An 18,122-nucleotide genomic window follows, 5' to 3' on the forward strand; every position below is an offset into this window, starting at 1 on the left:
ATAATTTTCTTAATTCCATAGTCCCTTACTTTCAACTCAGTAAACAGTCTACTACAAACAGGTGACTATTTCCCCCACCTGCTTGATATACTTCAGATAAGTCATATTAAGAGGAGGACATTAACAAACATGTCAGCCAATGTATTTGCAGTACATTCTTGGAGTACATATTACTATAAAACAAGCATTCCTTTCTTGGCACAGAGACTGAAGTTGAGTAGTCAGCAATACAGGAGAAGAATTTTCAACGCTAAATTCTGTGGAAAAACAATTGTCTCGTTTGGCATATCCAGAGCCTTGTTTCTTGTATACACAAAATCCATCTCAACATTTTTCCCTTTCAAACAGCATATATTTCTTTTTCAAAACAGTGCAATTTAAGTCAAACAATAAAAACATATGTAAGGACAGTAGCTTAACCAACAGGATAGGACTTCACAGCAGAGGGGTGGGTTACGTTATGGTCGGCTGCAGAGGAGAGGGGATGCTGTAGGTTTGGGACCTGTTTGCAGTAGACGATGTGGTGGCTAACATCATGTCAACATACACTGTACTGACAGGAGTCAAAGGGTAGTCAGTAGTTGGTGGTGCTAGAGGGAACAGTGGCAATATATAATCAGATCTGTTGAGCAACTAGATGGTCTACTCTATGTGTTCCTCATCTACGGTTAGGGTCAGGTGGGAGTTACATGGTTAAAATGGCACCTTCTCTCTGTCCTCTCTAGCATGATAAGGTACTGACTCCAGAGAAAAGGGGTGGGGCCAGGCGGTATCTCATCAACACTCCACCAATGAGGTCCTGTCTCAAGGCACTGTGATCAACTGGTGACAGACTATTTAAAGAGAAGGGATATCATACATTAACTTCTCTTAATGCCGTATTTGCTTCCTAACTCTTTTGGGGGATCATGGACAATACAGTGGGGAGCTTAAAAGGAAAGAAATGTACTTTTGCAGTTTATACTGGACATTTGGGTGGATTAGGCTGGTTTACTTTGACATCAAAAAAAGTAACATGAAAAGTGACATGTCATTTGAACAAAACATCCTTGAACATCTTGGTACAGCTGTTTGCATCTTAACAGTGAACAAGGAGAGACCACACTATCCACTTCATAACGCTTTACAAACCAATATCACAAAACCCAAGAACAGCCTATGGAAGGTTAAATTAGGGTCTCTGATATTCACAACTGAAACAGAACATTGACAAAACAGAGCTAGAGAGAGTCTGTGCCAACTTTGCACTACATTCCTCTGGGAAAACAGATGGTACCATCCTACCATGGAAATAAAAACTGATATCTGCGCTCAGCGATCAGAATTTCTAACGTGGAAATGAGGGTGAGCAATCCTGCTAGCAGAGATCTGTATCCCACCCCAAAAAAGCAACCGAACCCAAGACTGTAGGCCAGGTACACGGTAACAGGTGGTGGAGGGTGGAGGGGTTTAGAAACGCCCGAGAGATAAGAATCACGGCCAATCCTGTGAGGTTCCACTAGACATTTACAAGAAAAAAGAAAAGGGAATTCTTAGTCGACATGTAATGTCCCTTAAAAGTCTTGTATTTTTTTTGTCTTTTGTTTTAACTACAACAAGTACAGTCACACAATACAACATCCTTCTGACCTGGCGAGGAAAAAAAACAACCAAGAAAACGTTCTCAGCCACAGACATGCCGAGCAGATCTGGAGGAGTCGGCGCCTGCGAAGAAACTGAAAACTAAACCAAAACAACAAGAGAGAAGCGCATGGAGGGAGCGTTCACTTTTTAAGGGGCTGGTAGACAGAGGCGTTGGGGTCTAGGCCGGAGGGACTGGTGTCCATGAACTTGGAGGAGTAGTGGGGGGCCACTGGGGTCATGCTGCTGCTGTCGGCTGTGTAGGAGATGCTGGGCATGACGGCCATCACCTCGGCTATCTTCTGCTTCAGGTCCTTGATCTCCTGGTCCTTCTGAAGGATCTGACCTGAGGCACGCAAAACACACACCCCCCAAGCAAAGATTCCAAGGTCATCATCATCATCGTCGTCATCTCATATGTAATATTCATTTTGGATAGAATTATCAGACAGATTCATCTTAAACAATAATGTAGAGTAGGTGGTTTGGGAGGGGATGTCAATAGACAGAGTTTTGACGCAGGGAGGGGCAGAGAGGTTGTGGTGGTGTTAGACCATACTTATGTGAATATCTGAAAATCACGGTTCAACTGCTAGGTTGATACCAACCACACACAAGGAAAAACAAACAAAAATAATTAAAATAATTCACAGGGGAGAATGGGGAGCCAAAGAGTTGCAGAGCACACAAACGCCTCTTGTTCATTTCATGAAATACAAAATACCTCTTCTATAAACTGAAATCAAATACTTGTATAATAACATACATATAATGTATAATAAGGTAGGCAATTCAAATGTAATCATATTCAATATTTTCAGGGCAAGTGGGGGTATGAAACAGGGCCTTGAAATGGTCGGTCGGGATCAGAAGAAACCAAGAGGGGAAACAACAAGCTCTCCCCAGCTCTCGGAATCTCAGCTTGGGGGAAAAACACCTTCAAAACAGGAGTGGAGTGCGTGGACACTTGTGGACAGGGACTTGTGGCCAGATGGCACAGACACAAACAATCAGCTGACACAGCACATCTTTCCACCAGGTCTCCACTCTGGAGGACGCCCGGATAAGGCAACTGCTGTCATATAGCCTTAAGAGTGAGAAGGACAGGAAGAGAACACCAGAGCAGCCAATCAGAGCTCTTTATAGGAGACGGTAAGGGGCATGTGTTTCATACTGATTGCCTGGCCGAACCGATTGGTAGCCACTCGTCCAAATGAGGTGAAGACTAGGTCGTTAAGGTGCCACAAGGCATTTAAGAGAAGAGAGTGAGAGGAGAGAAGAGAAGAGGACAGGGAATGGGTGATATAGAGAAGTGGAGGACAGGAGATGGGTAGAAGTGCGTGTGGTGGTGTGGGCAGGCTGCGGCAGGCAGACCTTGTGCGATCTCCAGCTGTCTCTTGGCGTCGCCCAGGGCTGAGAACAGGTCCAGTTTGATGCGGGTCTCTGCACTCAGGCTGTTCTCCAGGTGTTGGGTCTTATCCTGCATGGCCGACAGCGCAGACATCAGAACCTCCGACTCCTTCTCATTCTCCTTATATTTGTGAAGCTCCTAGGGGGGGGGGGGGGGGGAGAGAGACATAAAGGCTGCATTTACACCGCAGGTCGAACATAATGTTTTTTTTAATGCCTGCTTACACCTACTTTTTCAAATGACCCATATCCGATACCTGTGCTTACACTCGTAACACTTGAAACGACCCGCATGCATACATCGAAAACGAAAGTAAATAGACAGCCGGGACTTGTAATGGACGCAAACGACTGAATTTATAATCCGTTTTATATATATTATAATATAAAGCCATTGCTTTCCGAAGCATGTTTAGAGGTCTGCTAAAATATTGAGCACATTGTAGGGCGGAGAAGAAAGAAGACTTCACTGTTGAAGTGAGTGAAACTCACGTCAAACATCATCAAAATGCGAAGACCCAAAATGCGAAGACCAATGACGTGCAAATCGGAATTGAGCATTATATGTGACCTGCCTGCTTAGACCGCAGTTGAAATGACACATCTTCATATAACCATATCCGATCCGTATCTGATTGAGGCCTGAATCGAATCTGAGAATATCAGATTCAATGTGCTTTTTTACTGCTTACACCTCCATGTTACATATCCAATCTGTGCCACATTAATTAATTAATAAAACATGTCATTGTGTCACTTCGACCTGCGATGTAAACACAGCCCAAGTGTGTGACAGGCAGCATTAAGCATCGTACATTTAACTCATTAATATAACCCTCATCTAACCTGGACAGTCCCTGAGGATTAAAACAAATAAATTGAACAGTGAAAGGCATCTGGAAGCGAGTGTCACCTGCACTTTCATCTCCAGCTCGCGGATCTGGTCCTCTTTGAGCTTGATGTCCATGGTCAGCTTCTTACAGTCTGTCTCCAGCTCAGAGATCCGCCTCCGCAGTGTGTCTGTGCATTCACCCCTGTGGGAGGGGGAGAGAGACAGAGAGAGAGGGGGGGGGGGGGGGTGGGGGGGAGTCACCAGCAAGACAGTGTGAAACAGGCCACCTGCACTGTATTCATAAAAACCTTTATCAAACCAGCTGAGAGCTCCCAGGTGGGAGACAGTCTGCCACTTCAGACCCTGAACACATTAACTCAGTTCAGTGCCAAGGGTGAATAAAGTCGCCCAAACGGTCAACATTCTAGAGCAGCAATAGTGACTTTATTCACCAAAAATGCATACAACTAAATAAAAAAATAAATAAAAAACATTTAAAAAAGAAAGTCATTCTTTGTTCTTCTAGCATTGTAACTGTGTACTTTTTCTTACGATGACTGATGGGTAGATGATTCACTTACACATTTATTTGTTGTAAGTCGCTTTGGATAAAGGCGTCTGCTAAATGCCAAAAATGTATAGTATGCAAGTAAAGTATATAGTAAATGTAAGTATTGTCACTAGGTAAACACAGCATAAAACATGTGTCACTCTAGGCGGCGAGAGTTCTGGAACTCTGTTGCAGTGAGTGAGTTCATGTGTGTTAGCGGTGACCTCTGGAGGTGTGGAGGGCGTTACCTGGAGGCTGCTGCTAGCGCCACGGCCCTGGCTGCTGTGGCCTCCTCCAGCTTCTTGCGTTTCTTCTCGTCTGCGAGCTGCTTCTCTGCGGCGGCGCGGGCCTCCTGCTCGGCCTTCAGCCTCTTCTCCAGCTGGCCCACCGCCTGCTTGTCCTTCTGCTTGGCCTGGACGGCGTTATGGAGCCTGCACACACACACATGCGCACACACACACACACCACACAGTGCAGCAGCACGTGAGACTCCAGGCAGCAGCAGCACATCCCTCCCCAGAGTGTGTGTGTGTGTGGGGGGGGGGGGGGGGGGAGTGTGTGTATGTGAGGGAGAGTATCTAAATGTGAGTGTGTAAATGTGTATCTGTCTCAATTAGGACTGTGTATTTGAGTGTGTGTGCGTGTATCAGAGCATGCTTGTGTGGGTGTTTGATGAAGTGAAAGTGAGGTACACTAAAGCCTGTGTAAGAACATCAGAGCAGCGACGCTCATGTGAATGTACGCTCAATCAGAAAACAGATCGGTTCAGATTGGTTCTGTAATCCATAATCCAGCCTTGAGCGCCCGCCTCGTCCTCCCACACACAGGGAATGAGGACATCTAAAAAGTCTCCCCTGTGTCTCCCCAACACGCCAAACATTGGAGGAAAGGATCCGAGGGAGCTCTCCAATGGGCTTTGAGAGAAAGAGTCGAGGAGGGAGGACACCAGGAAGTGGAGAGACTAGAGGTTCACCTCTATGATTGACTCAGATAGAAATCACCTGGTCACTCAGGAGGACTGAGAGAACCAGCTGAAAACCTCTTTAATTGCATTAGATACACTAACAGTTGAGTTTGTGGATGTATGTAGATGCTGCTGTATTATGCTGGGTTTCTGTCTGTGTGTATGTAAATGCCAACTGCAGTATTACTGTATGCTGGGTTGAGTTGGTGTATGTATGCATGACCATGCTCATTGCTGTACTACACTGGGTTAAGTTAATGTTCCTCAGCAAAGACACCCCTGAGTCCTCATTTAGTCTGTAATGAATCCTAATGGGCCGATTAAAGCAGCCAGTGGCATAAAGACCTCTGCTCATGTCTGGACTGCTTCCATATCTGAGAGCTGTACCAGACTGGTGCTTTCAAGAGCACTCTATAAAGCTCAGAAGCGTGCCGTCCCAATGTACGTCGTTTGAGTTTGTTGAACTTACTTCCTTAAATCCCTAGAAATATTTCCCATGGTGATTTTCTTTTTACTAATAGCTGATATAAGCGTTGTGTAACATGTAGGTCTATGGTTTCTGGTATGTTTTCTTGTCAGATTAGCTAGCGTTTGATTCGTCTTCTCATTGGGTTCTCATTTATAAATGATTTAACTTTGACAAAACACTCTGTAAATCAGAGAGGAAAATGTACAAGAAACTTTAAGAAACTTACCTAAGATAATTTAAATAAATGTATTGGGATTTTTTTGGCTTGAACCAGATGTAAGTTCACGGACTACATTTTGACGAAACCAGCATTGCCTCAAGTGGTGCCTTAACCCTCAACAGCCTGGGTGAAACCTAGACATTCCTGAGCTTTGGGCTATGTAGTGTGACCCCTAACCCTAAACCCCCTGGGTTAAACCTAGATGCCCCTGAGCTTTGGGCTATGCCAGGGGTCGGCAACCCGCGGCTCCGGAGCCGCATGCGGCTCTTTTGCCCATCTTCAGTGGCTCCCTGTAGCTTTGACCACAAATGGAAATTAACAACGATTATTTATTTTTTACGTTGCCGCGGTGTCTCTCCTTGAACTACAACTCCCTGCTTACGCTGTAATGTTGTACGAGGGCCAATAGGATTCGGATATGTTGGCACATGACTAGTATTTTGACTGGACCCAACATGAGACTGGATGTGACAGGTTTTTTTCAAGAGTAGACCTATATCCACAGGGATTGACGAAGTACTGCGGCAGGCAAAGCAAGAAACTATCCACATTGTCTACAACTTTGTGGCTAGATTTATAGACTGACATCGGCGACGCACATTGATGAACGGGAGCTTCCCGGTGAGCGCTATTTGCCTACTTTTAAATGCAAAAAGCGGCTTGTCTTTAGCTCAAACCGTTTCCGAATTATGAACTTCTAAAGAAGGTATGATATTTGGGAGCTCCGGCGTTCCTGTGGGTCTGAGAGGGTTTAACTTAAAATAGTGAAAAGAGGACGAGAGAGGCTAGTTTTCATTTGGTACTGGAGTCTACAGTCTGTAGATTTGTCTATTTTTTGGCTGACGATCTCTTGGTTTGCTCACTTCCTCCGGATGAAATTACAAACGTATCCATATTTTTTCTCAGGCTAGTATAGCCAGATAAAAGTATCAACCCACTTGTTAAAGGGCACCAGAATACACGAAATTGCATCTACTCTGTTAAAAAAAAAATGGGGGGGACCCCCCAGACCCCCTTTACGCTATCCTAGTGTTTGACTTTTGTAAAGCACAATACGTTTGCATTCGGTTGTATGCATATGTGCTAAGGCTTATGTATTTGTAGCCTACTATTTTGACAGTAGGCTAATATATAGACACTTACAGCATGTGTTGCCTTCATTATAAGGCTTATATAAGGCTTTACATTTTTTGCGGCTCCAGACAGATTCGTTTTTTTGTTTTTTGGTTCAATATGGCTCTTTCAACATTTAAGGTTGCCGACACCCCTGGGCTATGCAGTGTGACAAGCTGGTGATCAGATCCAGAACCTTCCAGAATCCGGAGCCACTCACTTGTTCTGCAGCAGCTCGTTCTCCTGGCGCAGCTGGCCCAGCTCAGAGCGGATGGAGCGCTCGGCGCTGCCCAGGGAGCCAATCTGACTCCGCAGGTCCTGCTCCACCTGCCGGCTCGCCTGGAGGTCCGCCTTCAGCTTCTTCACATCCTGCTCAAGCCTGGGGGGGGAGGGCAGGACAGAGGGAAAGAGAGATACAATGTGAGTTAAGGGACTGAGTCTCTGTATTATAGCTCCTGAAAGACATATCATTTGCATATTGTGCGCTGTAAAAATATGCAAAACACCAAATTTGAGTGAACCCTAACCCTAACCCACACATGCACACGCACACAACTATCCAGCTCTACACACACTCACGCAAATTCACCCTTCGTATTTACAGCTAGCATCAAGCTTATTCGTTTCTTTTTACTGAAGATTAAAATGTTTCACACCCCCAGTCCAATGATGGCGCACCAGAAACCCCAATATCGAAAGAGACGGTGTCAGTCTGAGCTGTTAAAGACTGCCATAGTATCACATGACACCTGATAAGAGGAAGCATTCCACACAGTCATTATGCACAAGCCAGTAACTGACTCCTGGGCTTGAGAATATGATCAGTGTGACATTCAAGCATAAGCCACTCTATACATGTCTTTAGAAATTGTGTGTGTGGGGCGGGGGGGGGGGGGGAGTTGCAAGACAAAGAACCTCAAGCACGAACAGTGCTGTATGAACCTCGTAATAGTACCTGAGGCTTGTGCATGTATGTATCTGTTCTCTTACCGTACGGATACTTCAGGCTTGCTAAATCAGGTGTGCGTGTGTCTGTATCTATACTTTTACCATACGGATACTTCAGGCTTGCTAAATCAGGTGTGTGTGTGTGTGTGTTTATGTGTGTGTTCTCTTACCGTACGAGTGCTTCAGGCTTGCTGAGCTGGTTGTTGGGGATGCAGTTGTCTGTGGGGTCCCTGTGGGAGCCGGCGGCTGTGCCCTTCCCCGCCGCACACTTCTGCTTCTTCTCGTTCTTCCCAGAGGAAGAGGAGGAGGAGCCGGCGGCGGCGGGGGGGGCGGCCGCGGAGGTCACGCTGCCGTTGGTGGCGCTGTGGCCGCGGGGCGAGGAGTTGACCGCCGCGTTCCCGCTGGCGTTCTTGTAGTTTTTGGAGGAAGAGGAGGAGGAGGAGGAGGAAGAGGAGGAGCAGGAGGAAGAGGAGTTGTCCTCCTTGAGCAGCAGGTTCTCGGTGCTGCCCGCCAGCTCCGTGGTCAGTCTCTTGTTGTTCATGTGGTTTTCCATGTACTCCATCTCCTGGAGTTTAGAGTCTACGGAGGACGGCAGGATGCTGTTGTGTTGCTTCTTGGCCTCCCGGCCCTCTTTCCCTTTTTCTCTGTATTCTAGCTCGGGCAGCGGCGCCGGCGTCTTTTTACTGGTTGGGGCGCCGTTCTGTGAGACGGGGCCCGAGTCCATCTCTGATATCCCTTTAGCTGCTGCGGCTACACGGAGGAGGAAAGGAAGCCAGAGGAAGAAAGAGAGGAAGTGAGAGGGATGGAATATGTTGGATAGAGTTGCCGCTGGGATTTACAAACCCCTTGGCAGCTTTACGAGACTCCTTCCTAGATCAGCCCACCCAAACACTGCTCACCTACATCCCTTATCTCCAGACCAACACTTGAGTGTGCGTGTGTGTGTGTTGGCTCGTGTAGGTACAGTACTGTGTGTGTGTGTGTGTGTGTCTCACCTTCCTCTGCCTCCCTCTCCTGCCTCTGGAGCATCTGTTGCTCTGGGGGCAGTGCCTGCTGCAGGAGCTGCATGTAGAACTCGTTCTCCTTCTGAACCTCCTTCTGCTTCCGTAAGCGCATCTTATAGCTGACGTAGCTCTTGAAGCCAAAGCCCAGCGTCACCACCGGGTAGCCAATGCTGCAGGGAGACAAACAGACAGAGGTTCAGACCTGTTAAGTGCATCCCCAAGATAAAGCGTTTGAACATTCAAGACAATCCTAGATACTAGAATATTTTACACTATGATGAATGTCCAGAAGAAAAGTTTTCGATATTATTATTTTGAATGACTACCATATAACAGCTCAATTACTGTGCATAATGCAGGCTAATATATAAATCCAATTTCCCCTCAGAGGTCTTAAGGAGTACTTATGTGTACTTTAAGGAGTACTTAAGATTTTACATGGTGGTCTTTCTCAGCCTATGGCTTTATATGACCTCAAAGACTTAAAGCTAAAATATCCCTTAAGCCCTTGCTTAAAAGTTCGATTCTTTCATTGTTATAGGCTAGACTGAACTAAACCAGCATGTAATCTCTTTCTCTCTCTTAAGAATAACAAAGAGAGGCTTCACTGAGTAATGTTTGGAGCTTGGGGAACCTGCGTCATATCCAGAAGTCATTACTTGCATATTATGGCTAACAAGCAGAAATAATATTGTTTTCAGAGAGGCAATGGGGCAGAAAAATCCTCTGCTTGAGAGCCTGTGGGCAGGAAAAGGAGTCTTAACTTACACTACTCCCAGACACGCACAAGCAAAGTCTTGGTAAATGCCTTGCTTGTGTGTATCTGGGAGTAGTCTGACAGGTAAAGTAAAAGCTCCAGGGCAGAGAGAAGGCTTTCGACGTCGTGCCATCGGCCCTGGCTGAGATGAAGCCACTCACCAATGTGCTGCAAAGGGGCGACACAGGTCGACGTGGAAGTTCTTCAGGTCTTTGAATCTGATGGCTGCTTCTATGTACACGAAGAGTATCCATAGGGACACGGTGGGGAGGCAGACCCCTCTTTCTGTGGATCGGAGGAGAGAGACAGAAAGAGCGAGAAAGAGAGGCGAGAAAGAAAGAGACGTTTGAGCACAGGAAACAGGCCGCGGGACGTGAGAACCACATGCGACTGCCGCTGAACTTACAGCAAAGTTTCTACATTGTGCTCATCATCGGCCTCCCGTCAAAACTAAAACCACAACACACAACACGACAACAGCAACAGAGAGAGAGCAGCATGTTACAGGAGTAACAGGTGACACACAGCCCACAAAAAGGACAGCCCATTCAGTGAGACACACAATGCCAAAGAGAGCTCTCCAGAGAGTCAGCATGACTAGACGTGTGACACCTGTGGTTGAGTCTCAGCACGTGACCATGTCTAATTCCCCCTCGTAGTACATCCACATCAACACACAGGCATTACGGAAGAGTCCTGGCTGGTCTGTGGTCACAACAGAGGCCCTATCTCATTGTCTCTCAACTGAAATAACCACATTTGCCAACACAGGATAGGGGAATAATAGAAGTATTAATACTGGGATGACGCTCAACGTAGTGGTGGTGGTGGTGGGGGGTGCTGTTGTGTTCGGGGGGTCTCCAATGCAAGCACTTCCTCTCTGGAGGTCCATTTGACACCTGTCCGTGGTCAGTGAGGGGGGTACTGCTAAATAGGACTGACACCTGATACAGCCCATCCACGCTCGCTGACAGGACGCCGCGCGGGATTCTGAGAAGTAAGCTGGCCCTTTGTAAATAAGATAACGTGCCGGATCGGTTGAGAGCTTTGCGCAACTTGCTGGTAACACTCGCGTTAGCCCGTTCCACCAGAGACGTGAGACCAAAATACACAACTCCTTGTGAGGCCTGAGGATCGATAGGGCAGCACATGAAACTAGGTGGACCCTAGGTGGGGTCAAAGAGAACAGATGTGTCTGCTGTCTATTAGTGTTGAGGTGTGCTCATCCATTTAGTCACCAACTGATACTGTACCCATTTCCTCTTTTAGGCAGTATGACAAGAAAAACCACATGGTGGTAGACTAAACTGATGCAAAACAAGGATCTTTATTTCAAAACAGGGATACATGTCATATTCAAAGCCATTTTGAGTCACTGTTACTTCTATACATGCTGGTTCAAGGCAGATGAACGAGGGAGAGGCTTACCTGTGTGCCACACGTACTGCACCCACACATAGGTGCTGGCAGCAAAGAACAGCCATTGCACGGGGATGAAGAGCAGGCATATGATGTCAGAAGTAAATGCCACACACACAAAGAACACTGAGAACGCCTGTCAGAGAGAGGAGGAGGAGGAGGAGGAGGAGGAGAAGGAGGAGTTAGTAGTCGATCTGCCCTCAGGAAGTAAGACCCACCAAGGCCAGCTAGAATAGGATGTGACTGGAAGCCCCCCCAACACCATACAGTCAACATGTGTCTTAGTATCGTATTTGTAACTGGATTACCAAAGGGTCATATTACACAATGTTCAGAACACTGACACTGATATCGATGCTGGTGACTGGGACTTCCTTTTACCCTGCTATAAGTTCTCTGTTGGGTTAGATTTCACACAAGCGCCTAAACCATTCCAACAATAATTAACATGTAGAACAAGAATCAGTCTTACAGGCCTACACATTAACCTTCATGTAAAGAGATTACAGAAAACATCAAAACTCAATTTCCTAATAGGAGATGAGAGTAGGTGGACATACCATAGACACACCATATTCTCTCAGCACCACTCTATAAGCCTCTCACATTTCTTAGATTTTCCCATGAATACACAACACAAGTGAAGAGAGTGTAGAGTAGGGAGAGAGACAAGAGTAGGACTTTAGATCCTGTTCTACGGAGGTTCTACAGCTGGCCTCCTCCCCAGCCAGGGATCGGTCAGGTCAACCCGGGGGACGACGACGACACTCACCAGCCCCTGGTATCTGAAGGAGTCGTACACACTTCTGATGAACAGCCAGAAGGGCCACAGGTACTCAAACCTGAACTCCAGCACAAAGTCTGCCAGCAGCACCAGGGCCCACACCACCAAGAACTTCAGGTACAGGAAGGTACTACAGAGGAGGGGGAGAGAAAGAAAAGACATATGAGAATAATGGAACATTGTAACTGTCATCCCCCAGAGGTTTCCCTTGGGTTGGGTGTCATCATCCAACAGGTAGCATGACTGAGGCCTACCCCGCCACCTCTACTACCAATAGTCCTGGTGGTCCTCTGTGGCTCAGTTGGTAGAGCATGGCGCTAACAACGCTTAGATTGTGGGTTCGTTTACCGTTGGGACCATAAATGTATGCGCTCACTGCAACGTAAGCCGCTTTGGATAAATGTCAGCTAAATGGCATATATATTATAATAGAAATGCCCCATTACATATATGCCACTAAATCAACTGTGTACTGATAAGTGAGAGTGAGTGAGAGAGTGTGTCCCTGATCACACAAATAAGTGTACATACTGCTCCTGTTTGGGAGATAAGACGTTTAAGTGCTGTATTTAGTCTAAGCAGCTTATGAAATATAAGAAGACGCAATTGGGCATGTGTACATTCTCTCTCTCTCTCACTCACTCACACACACACACACAGCGCTTTTAAATATAATAATAATTATTATTATTGTTATTGTTGATGATTCTAGACTAGCCAACCGATAATTAACCTAACCTAACTAATACGATGCTGTGTTGATTATGTTTGATTCAAGAATAACCAGAACCTAGTAGATCTCTTATTGAAAGCACACTGAAACCACATTCAAATGAGTGGAGTAGAAGATAGCTAGTGGGCTATATTAGGTTGCGTGATACCAACCAAATCTGTCCTCTGCCCATTCCTCTTCTTTGTAGAGTTACTGGAGCTACACTTCAGGAAAATCTATAACAATATTAGTCTCAATCTTTTGCAAATGTATCGCCGTCAAAAACCAGCCCATTGGGTCGCGGCGTAGGCCACTAGACAAGTGCATCTCCTCTGCTAGTTCCCTGATTCAAGATAGTCATCCAGTAGAAAACTTTAAGTAAGTCAACATTTTTATCTGTATATGAAATCTGGTTTAACAACATATTCATAATTTTCTAATGGTTGGTAAATACTGGGCATGTATTATAGAAGTGGAGGGATGCACCGAACATTCGGCCACCGAATGTATTCGGCCGAATATCGCAAAATAAAGCACATTCGGTATTCGGCCGAATGTGTGAAAACTAGGGATGCTCCGATTTATCGGCCACCGATTAAAATCGGCCGATTTCACTCCAAATGACTCGATCGGTGATTGGCAAAAATGGCCGATCGCAAAAACCGATTTTTTTTTTTTTTTTTTTTTTTTTTTTTTCCTGGGGAAGACAGATAACTGAACAGAAAACATAGGAGGACGTAACAGTATGTAAACCATGAAGGCCACGTTTATGATGTCTTTTATACAGCCATATCACTGACTTGGGCTTCAGGCCCTAACTGGGTGATAGGCCAGACTTTAACTATGCCATAAAAATGGGTCTGCGTTTGCTTGGTGCCTAATGGATCAAAACTTTTGTCTAAAAAGCAAAAAATATGTAGGCTATCCAGTCAGTAGGCCTACAGTTATGTATTTAAAAAAAAAATCGGTATCGGTTGATCTTGAGGAAAAAAATCGGTGATCGGTATCGGCCCCAAAAATCCAGATCGGAGCATCCCTAGTGAAAACACCGAATGTTTACCACCGAATAGTGGGCGTGTTTTGATGATACTTGCCAGGTCATTCTTAGGGAAGAACTGACGATGAGTGAAGGGAAGTCCAGGGTAGATGTAGACAGAGGGTTGATTGGGAGTGGAGACAGAGGGTTGATTGGGAGTGGAGACAGGTGCAGGTTTGGCTGAAGATCTAATTAGCGGGGACAAGCCTCAGCTGCGGCGGAGAGCACGCTGTGCTCGAGCTGTGGGGGCGGGGGAGGGTGTGTGAAGGCCCAGCCGTAACACTATGTCATTGAACCATACGGACATCAATACTTAAGCCACAACATACAGAATTATCAAAATCCTGTAGCATCTCTTTAAAGAGAGTTCACCTAATTAGTTAACTTGCAATCTTCCAAAGTATTTTGTAATAATATTATCATGGCACATCATTCTTGTTAACACAAGTCATGAATAAAGCTTCGGCCTACATTGATGAAAGATTTTCTTTCAGCAGCTATTCAGGGAAAACAAAAACATTTATTTGACTGATTTATTTTATTTATTGTGCTTTGTTGGTATAGACTGATGTCTGCTGGAATGTTCAATAAAAGTTATTTTTTTTCAATCTCAATTTCTTTCTTTGAGAAGCATGAATAAAAAGCTAAATGTATTTAGTTTATGCAATGATAAAAATTAAAAACTGCCGATACACATTCGGTATTCGGTATTCGGCCAAGTGTTTCCTTAAATTCGGCTTCGGCCAAGAATTTTCATTTCGGTGCATCCCTAAATCATTATTATAATGTTTTCTCTCAATGGCTGTGCACATATTTCTAACTCGGTTTATTGTTCACTTTCTGGGAAGCATGTCTGTCTCACTGTATTCCAAAAGAGAATTAAAAAGCACCTGCTGAAAAACTCTAGCTAGCCTCACTCTATTTCTATTCCATGGCCTACTCTGCCTCACCAGATTACTGTTACTACCAGCAGGGGTCACGTCCAGAAGTGCCTGCTGTCACTCATACTACTAGCCTACATGTTTAATTGTAGTGCTGCAATACTGTCTGCAATATCAGAGAGAGGGACATGACTGAAGAGAGCTTAGAAACAAACTTGTTTCGTCATTCAAAATAGCCATTCTCTCACATCCCAGCAATGAGTATGAATTGACCACTCTGGTAACACACCCCCTTCCACAATCACAACAGCTCGCTACAGAACTGATGACAGCATACGCTAGATATAATGTCCCATTCGCCATGGCCAGCTGGTGCAATTGAACAATGTGGTTTACCAAAGTGATGCCTATTAGCTCCAGACAACCAGGCTCAGCCAGCTGGGGACCTATCCTGATGCAAAATCCTGTCAAACCATAATATTGTTGACATGGACAAGAGGTGGGTTGTGCTAGCTGTAGCTAGACGGGTGGCTATTAGTGCCCCTAACGATCAGTGCAGACTAGATGTTTAGCTGGTCGAATTTGAGATCGCAAGGTTAGTCAAGACATATGAGTTTGAATATGAGAACATGTTTTAAAGCAAGCCTCTTGGCTGTGTCTGAGGCCTGTCGCCAGATAGCTAGAAACCTGCTCCAACAACATAGCAGCTATTTGAGCTATTCTGTAGCTAACCGTAGCTAGGAAGTTTCCTTGAGTGTGACATTGTACATGAGGCCGGGGAAACAGTAGCTAGCTGAAATGATAGCTGCTATCCAGAAGACAGCTGACAACCCAGCCCCGCAATAAAGGACTCCAGTGTGGAAGCCCCCAGGCGTTGTGTTGTGGTGGTGAGGACCCCTCGTCAGGCTCCAGATACCTGCCATAGAGACCCTCGGTGACTCACATACCCGCCGTAGAGACCCTCGGTGACTCACATACCTGCCATATAGAGACCCTCGGTGACTCACATACCTGCCGTAGAGACCCTCGGTGATTCGGTTCCGTTTTAACGGCCGTCGGAGTTTGCTGCAGTCCGCATTGCGCCGCTTCATCCTCCCCTCCTTCGCTTTGGCTTCTGAATTCCTACTGTAATCTTATCCAGTTTTCTTGCGTGAACAGACAAAGACAATAAACGAAGTCCCTGTGAAATATATCGCTGTTATTGTTTTTTTCTACTGGAAACAAAGAAATAAATAAAAGACTCTCTTCAAGAACCTCCTCTTTTCCTCTCTGCGCAGGCTCACTAAGCCGCGTTATGATTGACACGGGTGTGAGACAGGCGGTATATCCAATCACTTTCATTCCTACAGCTTTTCATTTTAATGGGTGCAAAGATTAACCATTCATATAGCTCTATGTCCTGTCGTTTAACTCTCGTCTACCAAATACGACATTGTGTGGGGGGGGGGTAGACGACGCTCCTATCTTGAGCGCCTCTCCTTGTGACCAATGAAATCCTTTGTGGACAAATCTGGTATTGCTGATGGACCTATCGGCTGCTGGGGGCGGGTTGCTGATCGGCCTATCGGCTGGCTAGGGGCGGGTGATCGACCTATCGGCGGCTATGTGCGGGTTGCTGATCGACCTATCGGCTGCTAGGGGCGGGTTGCTGATAGACCTATCGGCTGCTAGGGGCGGGTTTCTAGTCTAAATTCGGTTGTTCAGTCTGACGTAAGGCGTGACGTTTAACAATTTCCGGGTCCAAAAACTATGGCAAGCCGTTTTAACATTATGCGTGCGCGTGCATTTTTGACATGAGTGTGCTCTCCAGTCATCCCTATTCATAGCTTTCATGTGACGTCACAGCATAGTGGAAACGCCCACCTGACGGGCAAAAGGCACTTTTTGCGGGCAAAACCCACGGGCAAAACCCACTTTTTGCGGGTTAATAACTTTGATTTCCCGTGGGTTAGGAAAATAATTCCAACGTGTCCGGATAGAGTAGAAGACAGGGAATCCAACACTATTTGAATGGAGTCGATCCTCCACTCCTATCACCGTGGACACAGCAAGGAGCGAATTCACGGATATAAATATTCCCTCGCCGACAGCGGGAGTTGGGAGTTTCGTCCAGCAGCCGGTGAACGCCCGGTTGATCGAGTTTCATATTAAAAGTATATCTTCTCGGGGTGTCAGCGCGGTGGTTAAGGGCTCAAAATGACCGTATACTGATGGTGAATTTAGCAATAATAGTCTTATGTTTGTACCACCTCCATAACCGGTGTTATTCACGGGAAAAGCCGGTCAAGGAGGCACCCTTTGCAGGTCAATAACTTTGATTCTCCGGGGGTTAGGAAAATAATTCCAACGTGTCCGGATAGAGTAGAAGACAGGGAACCCAACACTATTTGAATGGAGTTGATCCTCCACTCCTATCTCCGTGGACACAGCAAGGAGCGAATTCCCGGATATAAATATTCCCTCGCCGACAGCGGGAGTTGGGAGTTTCGTCCAGCAGCCGGTGAACGCCCGGTTGATCGAGTTTCATATTAAAAGTATATCTTCTCGGGGTGTCAGCGCGGTGGTTAAGGGCTCAAAATGACCGTATACTGATGGTGAATTTAGCAATAATAGTCTTATGTTTGTACCACCTCCATAACCGGTGTTATTCACGGGAAAAGCCGGTCAAGGAGGCACCCTTTGCAGGTCAATAACTTTGATTCTCCGGGGGTTAGGAAAATAATTCCAACGTGTCCGGATAGAGTAGAAGACAGGGAATCCAACACTATTTGAATGGTGTCAATCCTCCACTCCTATCACCGTCGTGTATCTTGATAGTTCTTCATGAGTGAGGTGGTCTAAATAGTAGGCAGCCATGTTGAGCGATGTTGCTATGATACTTTTTGCCCGTCAGGTTGGTGGTTGCTAGGGAAGAAACCACGTGACTGAAAGCTATGAATCCCAGTGTGAGTGGGGCTGGGGCATAATTGATTGATTGACACCAGCTGTGTGACATGAATGATTGAGCCAGCTGATCCTATATATGTGACCATTCCCACAATAAAAGTGTCTTCCTTGATAACATGAACCCTGTCTGACAGCGTATGATTCCTCCGTTCAGTGTGCAGTCCGATCGTTATGGTTAGCCAATACGCAATAACCAACGTTTAACACACACAGACACAGACACGCAGACACAAACATTTCTAGGAAGTAGTCCCGCCCACGAACAATTCTAGAGAAATGAAACTTATCTCTGACACTAATCAGACACCATGTCAGTCTGGCCCTAGTGTCGTCTAAATGACTCTCACACACCCACCTCAGTGTGGTCTGCTCCAATCACAACCTCTCTCCTCCTGGCCTCTGTCCCACACCACACCCCCTACAGGTACAGGACCAGGAAGTGTTCCCGCCCACAAAC

The 18,122-nt window shown here is 45.9% G+C and overlaps 1 protein-coding gene across 3 annotated transcripts; it reads right to left on the reverse strand.

Moving 5' to 3' along the window:
• Positions 1-1,480: 1,480 nt before the first annotated feature.
• On the reverse strand, positions 1,481-15,836 carry maco1b (macoilin 1b). 3 transcript variants are annotated; one of them, XM_080550554.1, is made up of 11 exons: positions 15,731-15,836; positions 12,079-12,220; positions 11,316-11,442; positions 10,049-10,172; positions 9,122-9,300; positions 8,297-8,867; positions 7,399-7,557; positions 4,661-4,843; positions 3,944-4,064; positions 2,995-3,169; positions 1,481-1,966 (listed from the first exon to the last, which is right to left on the reverse strand). In XM_080550554.1, exons 1-11 carry the CDS (start codon positions 15,808-15,810, stop codon positions 1,764-1,766), a joined length of 2,064 nt encoding a protein of 687 aa, XP_080406680.1. In that variant the 5' UTR covers positions 15,811-15,836; the 3' UTR covers positions 1,481-1,763. The 3 variants fall into 3 exon arrangements, with proteins under 3 accessions (XP_080406680.1, XP_080406679.1, XP_080406678.1); XM_080550553.1 differs by having other exon boundaries at positions 8,297-8,870; XM_080550552.1 differs by having other exon boundaries at positions 8,297-8,876.
• Positions 15,837-18,122: the final 2,286 nt, after the last annotated feature.

The sequence above is a fragment of the Nansenia antarctica genome, assembly GCF_963989245.1.
Source record: "Nansenia antarctica genome assembly, chromosome: 1".
NCBI lineage: Eukaryota > Metazoa > Chordata > Actinopteri > Argentiniformes > Microstomatidae > Nansenia > Nansenia antarctica.

What these genes read in the sequence shown, in the direction of transcription:
- maco1b (XM_080550552.1), bottom strand. Translation starts at nt 15,810, where the DNA reads ATGAAGCGGCGCAATGCGGACTGCAGCAAACTCCGACGGCCGTTAAAA. An exon ending in CGCCCCTTTGCAGCACATTG is followed by an intron (nt 9,301 to 10,048) that starts GTGAGTGGCTTC and finishes GTCTCCCTGCAG; the next exon opens with CATTGGCTACCCGGTGGTGA. An exon ending in ACAGCTGGAGATCGCACAAG is followed by an intron (nt 1,967 to 2,994) that starts GTCTGCCTGCCG and finishes TGCGTGCCTCAG; the next exon opens with GTCAGATCCTTCAGAAGGAC.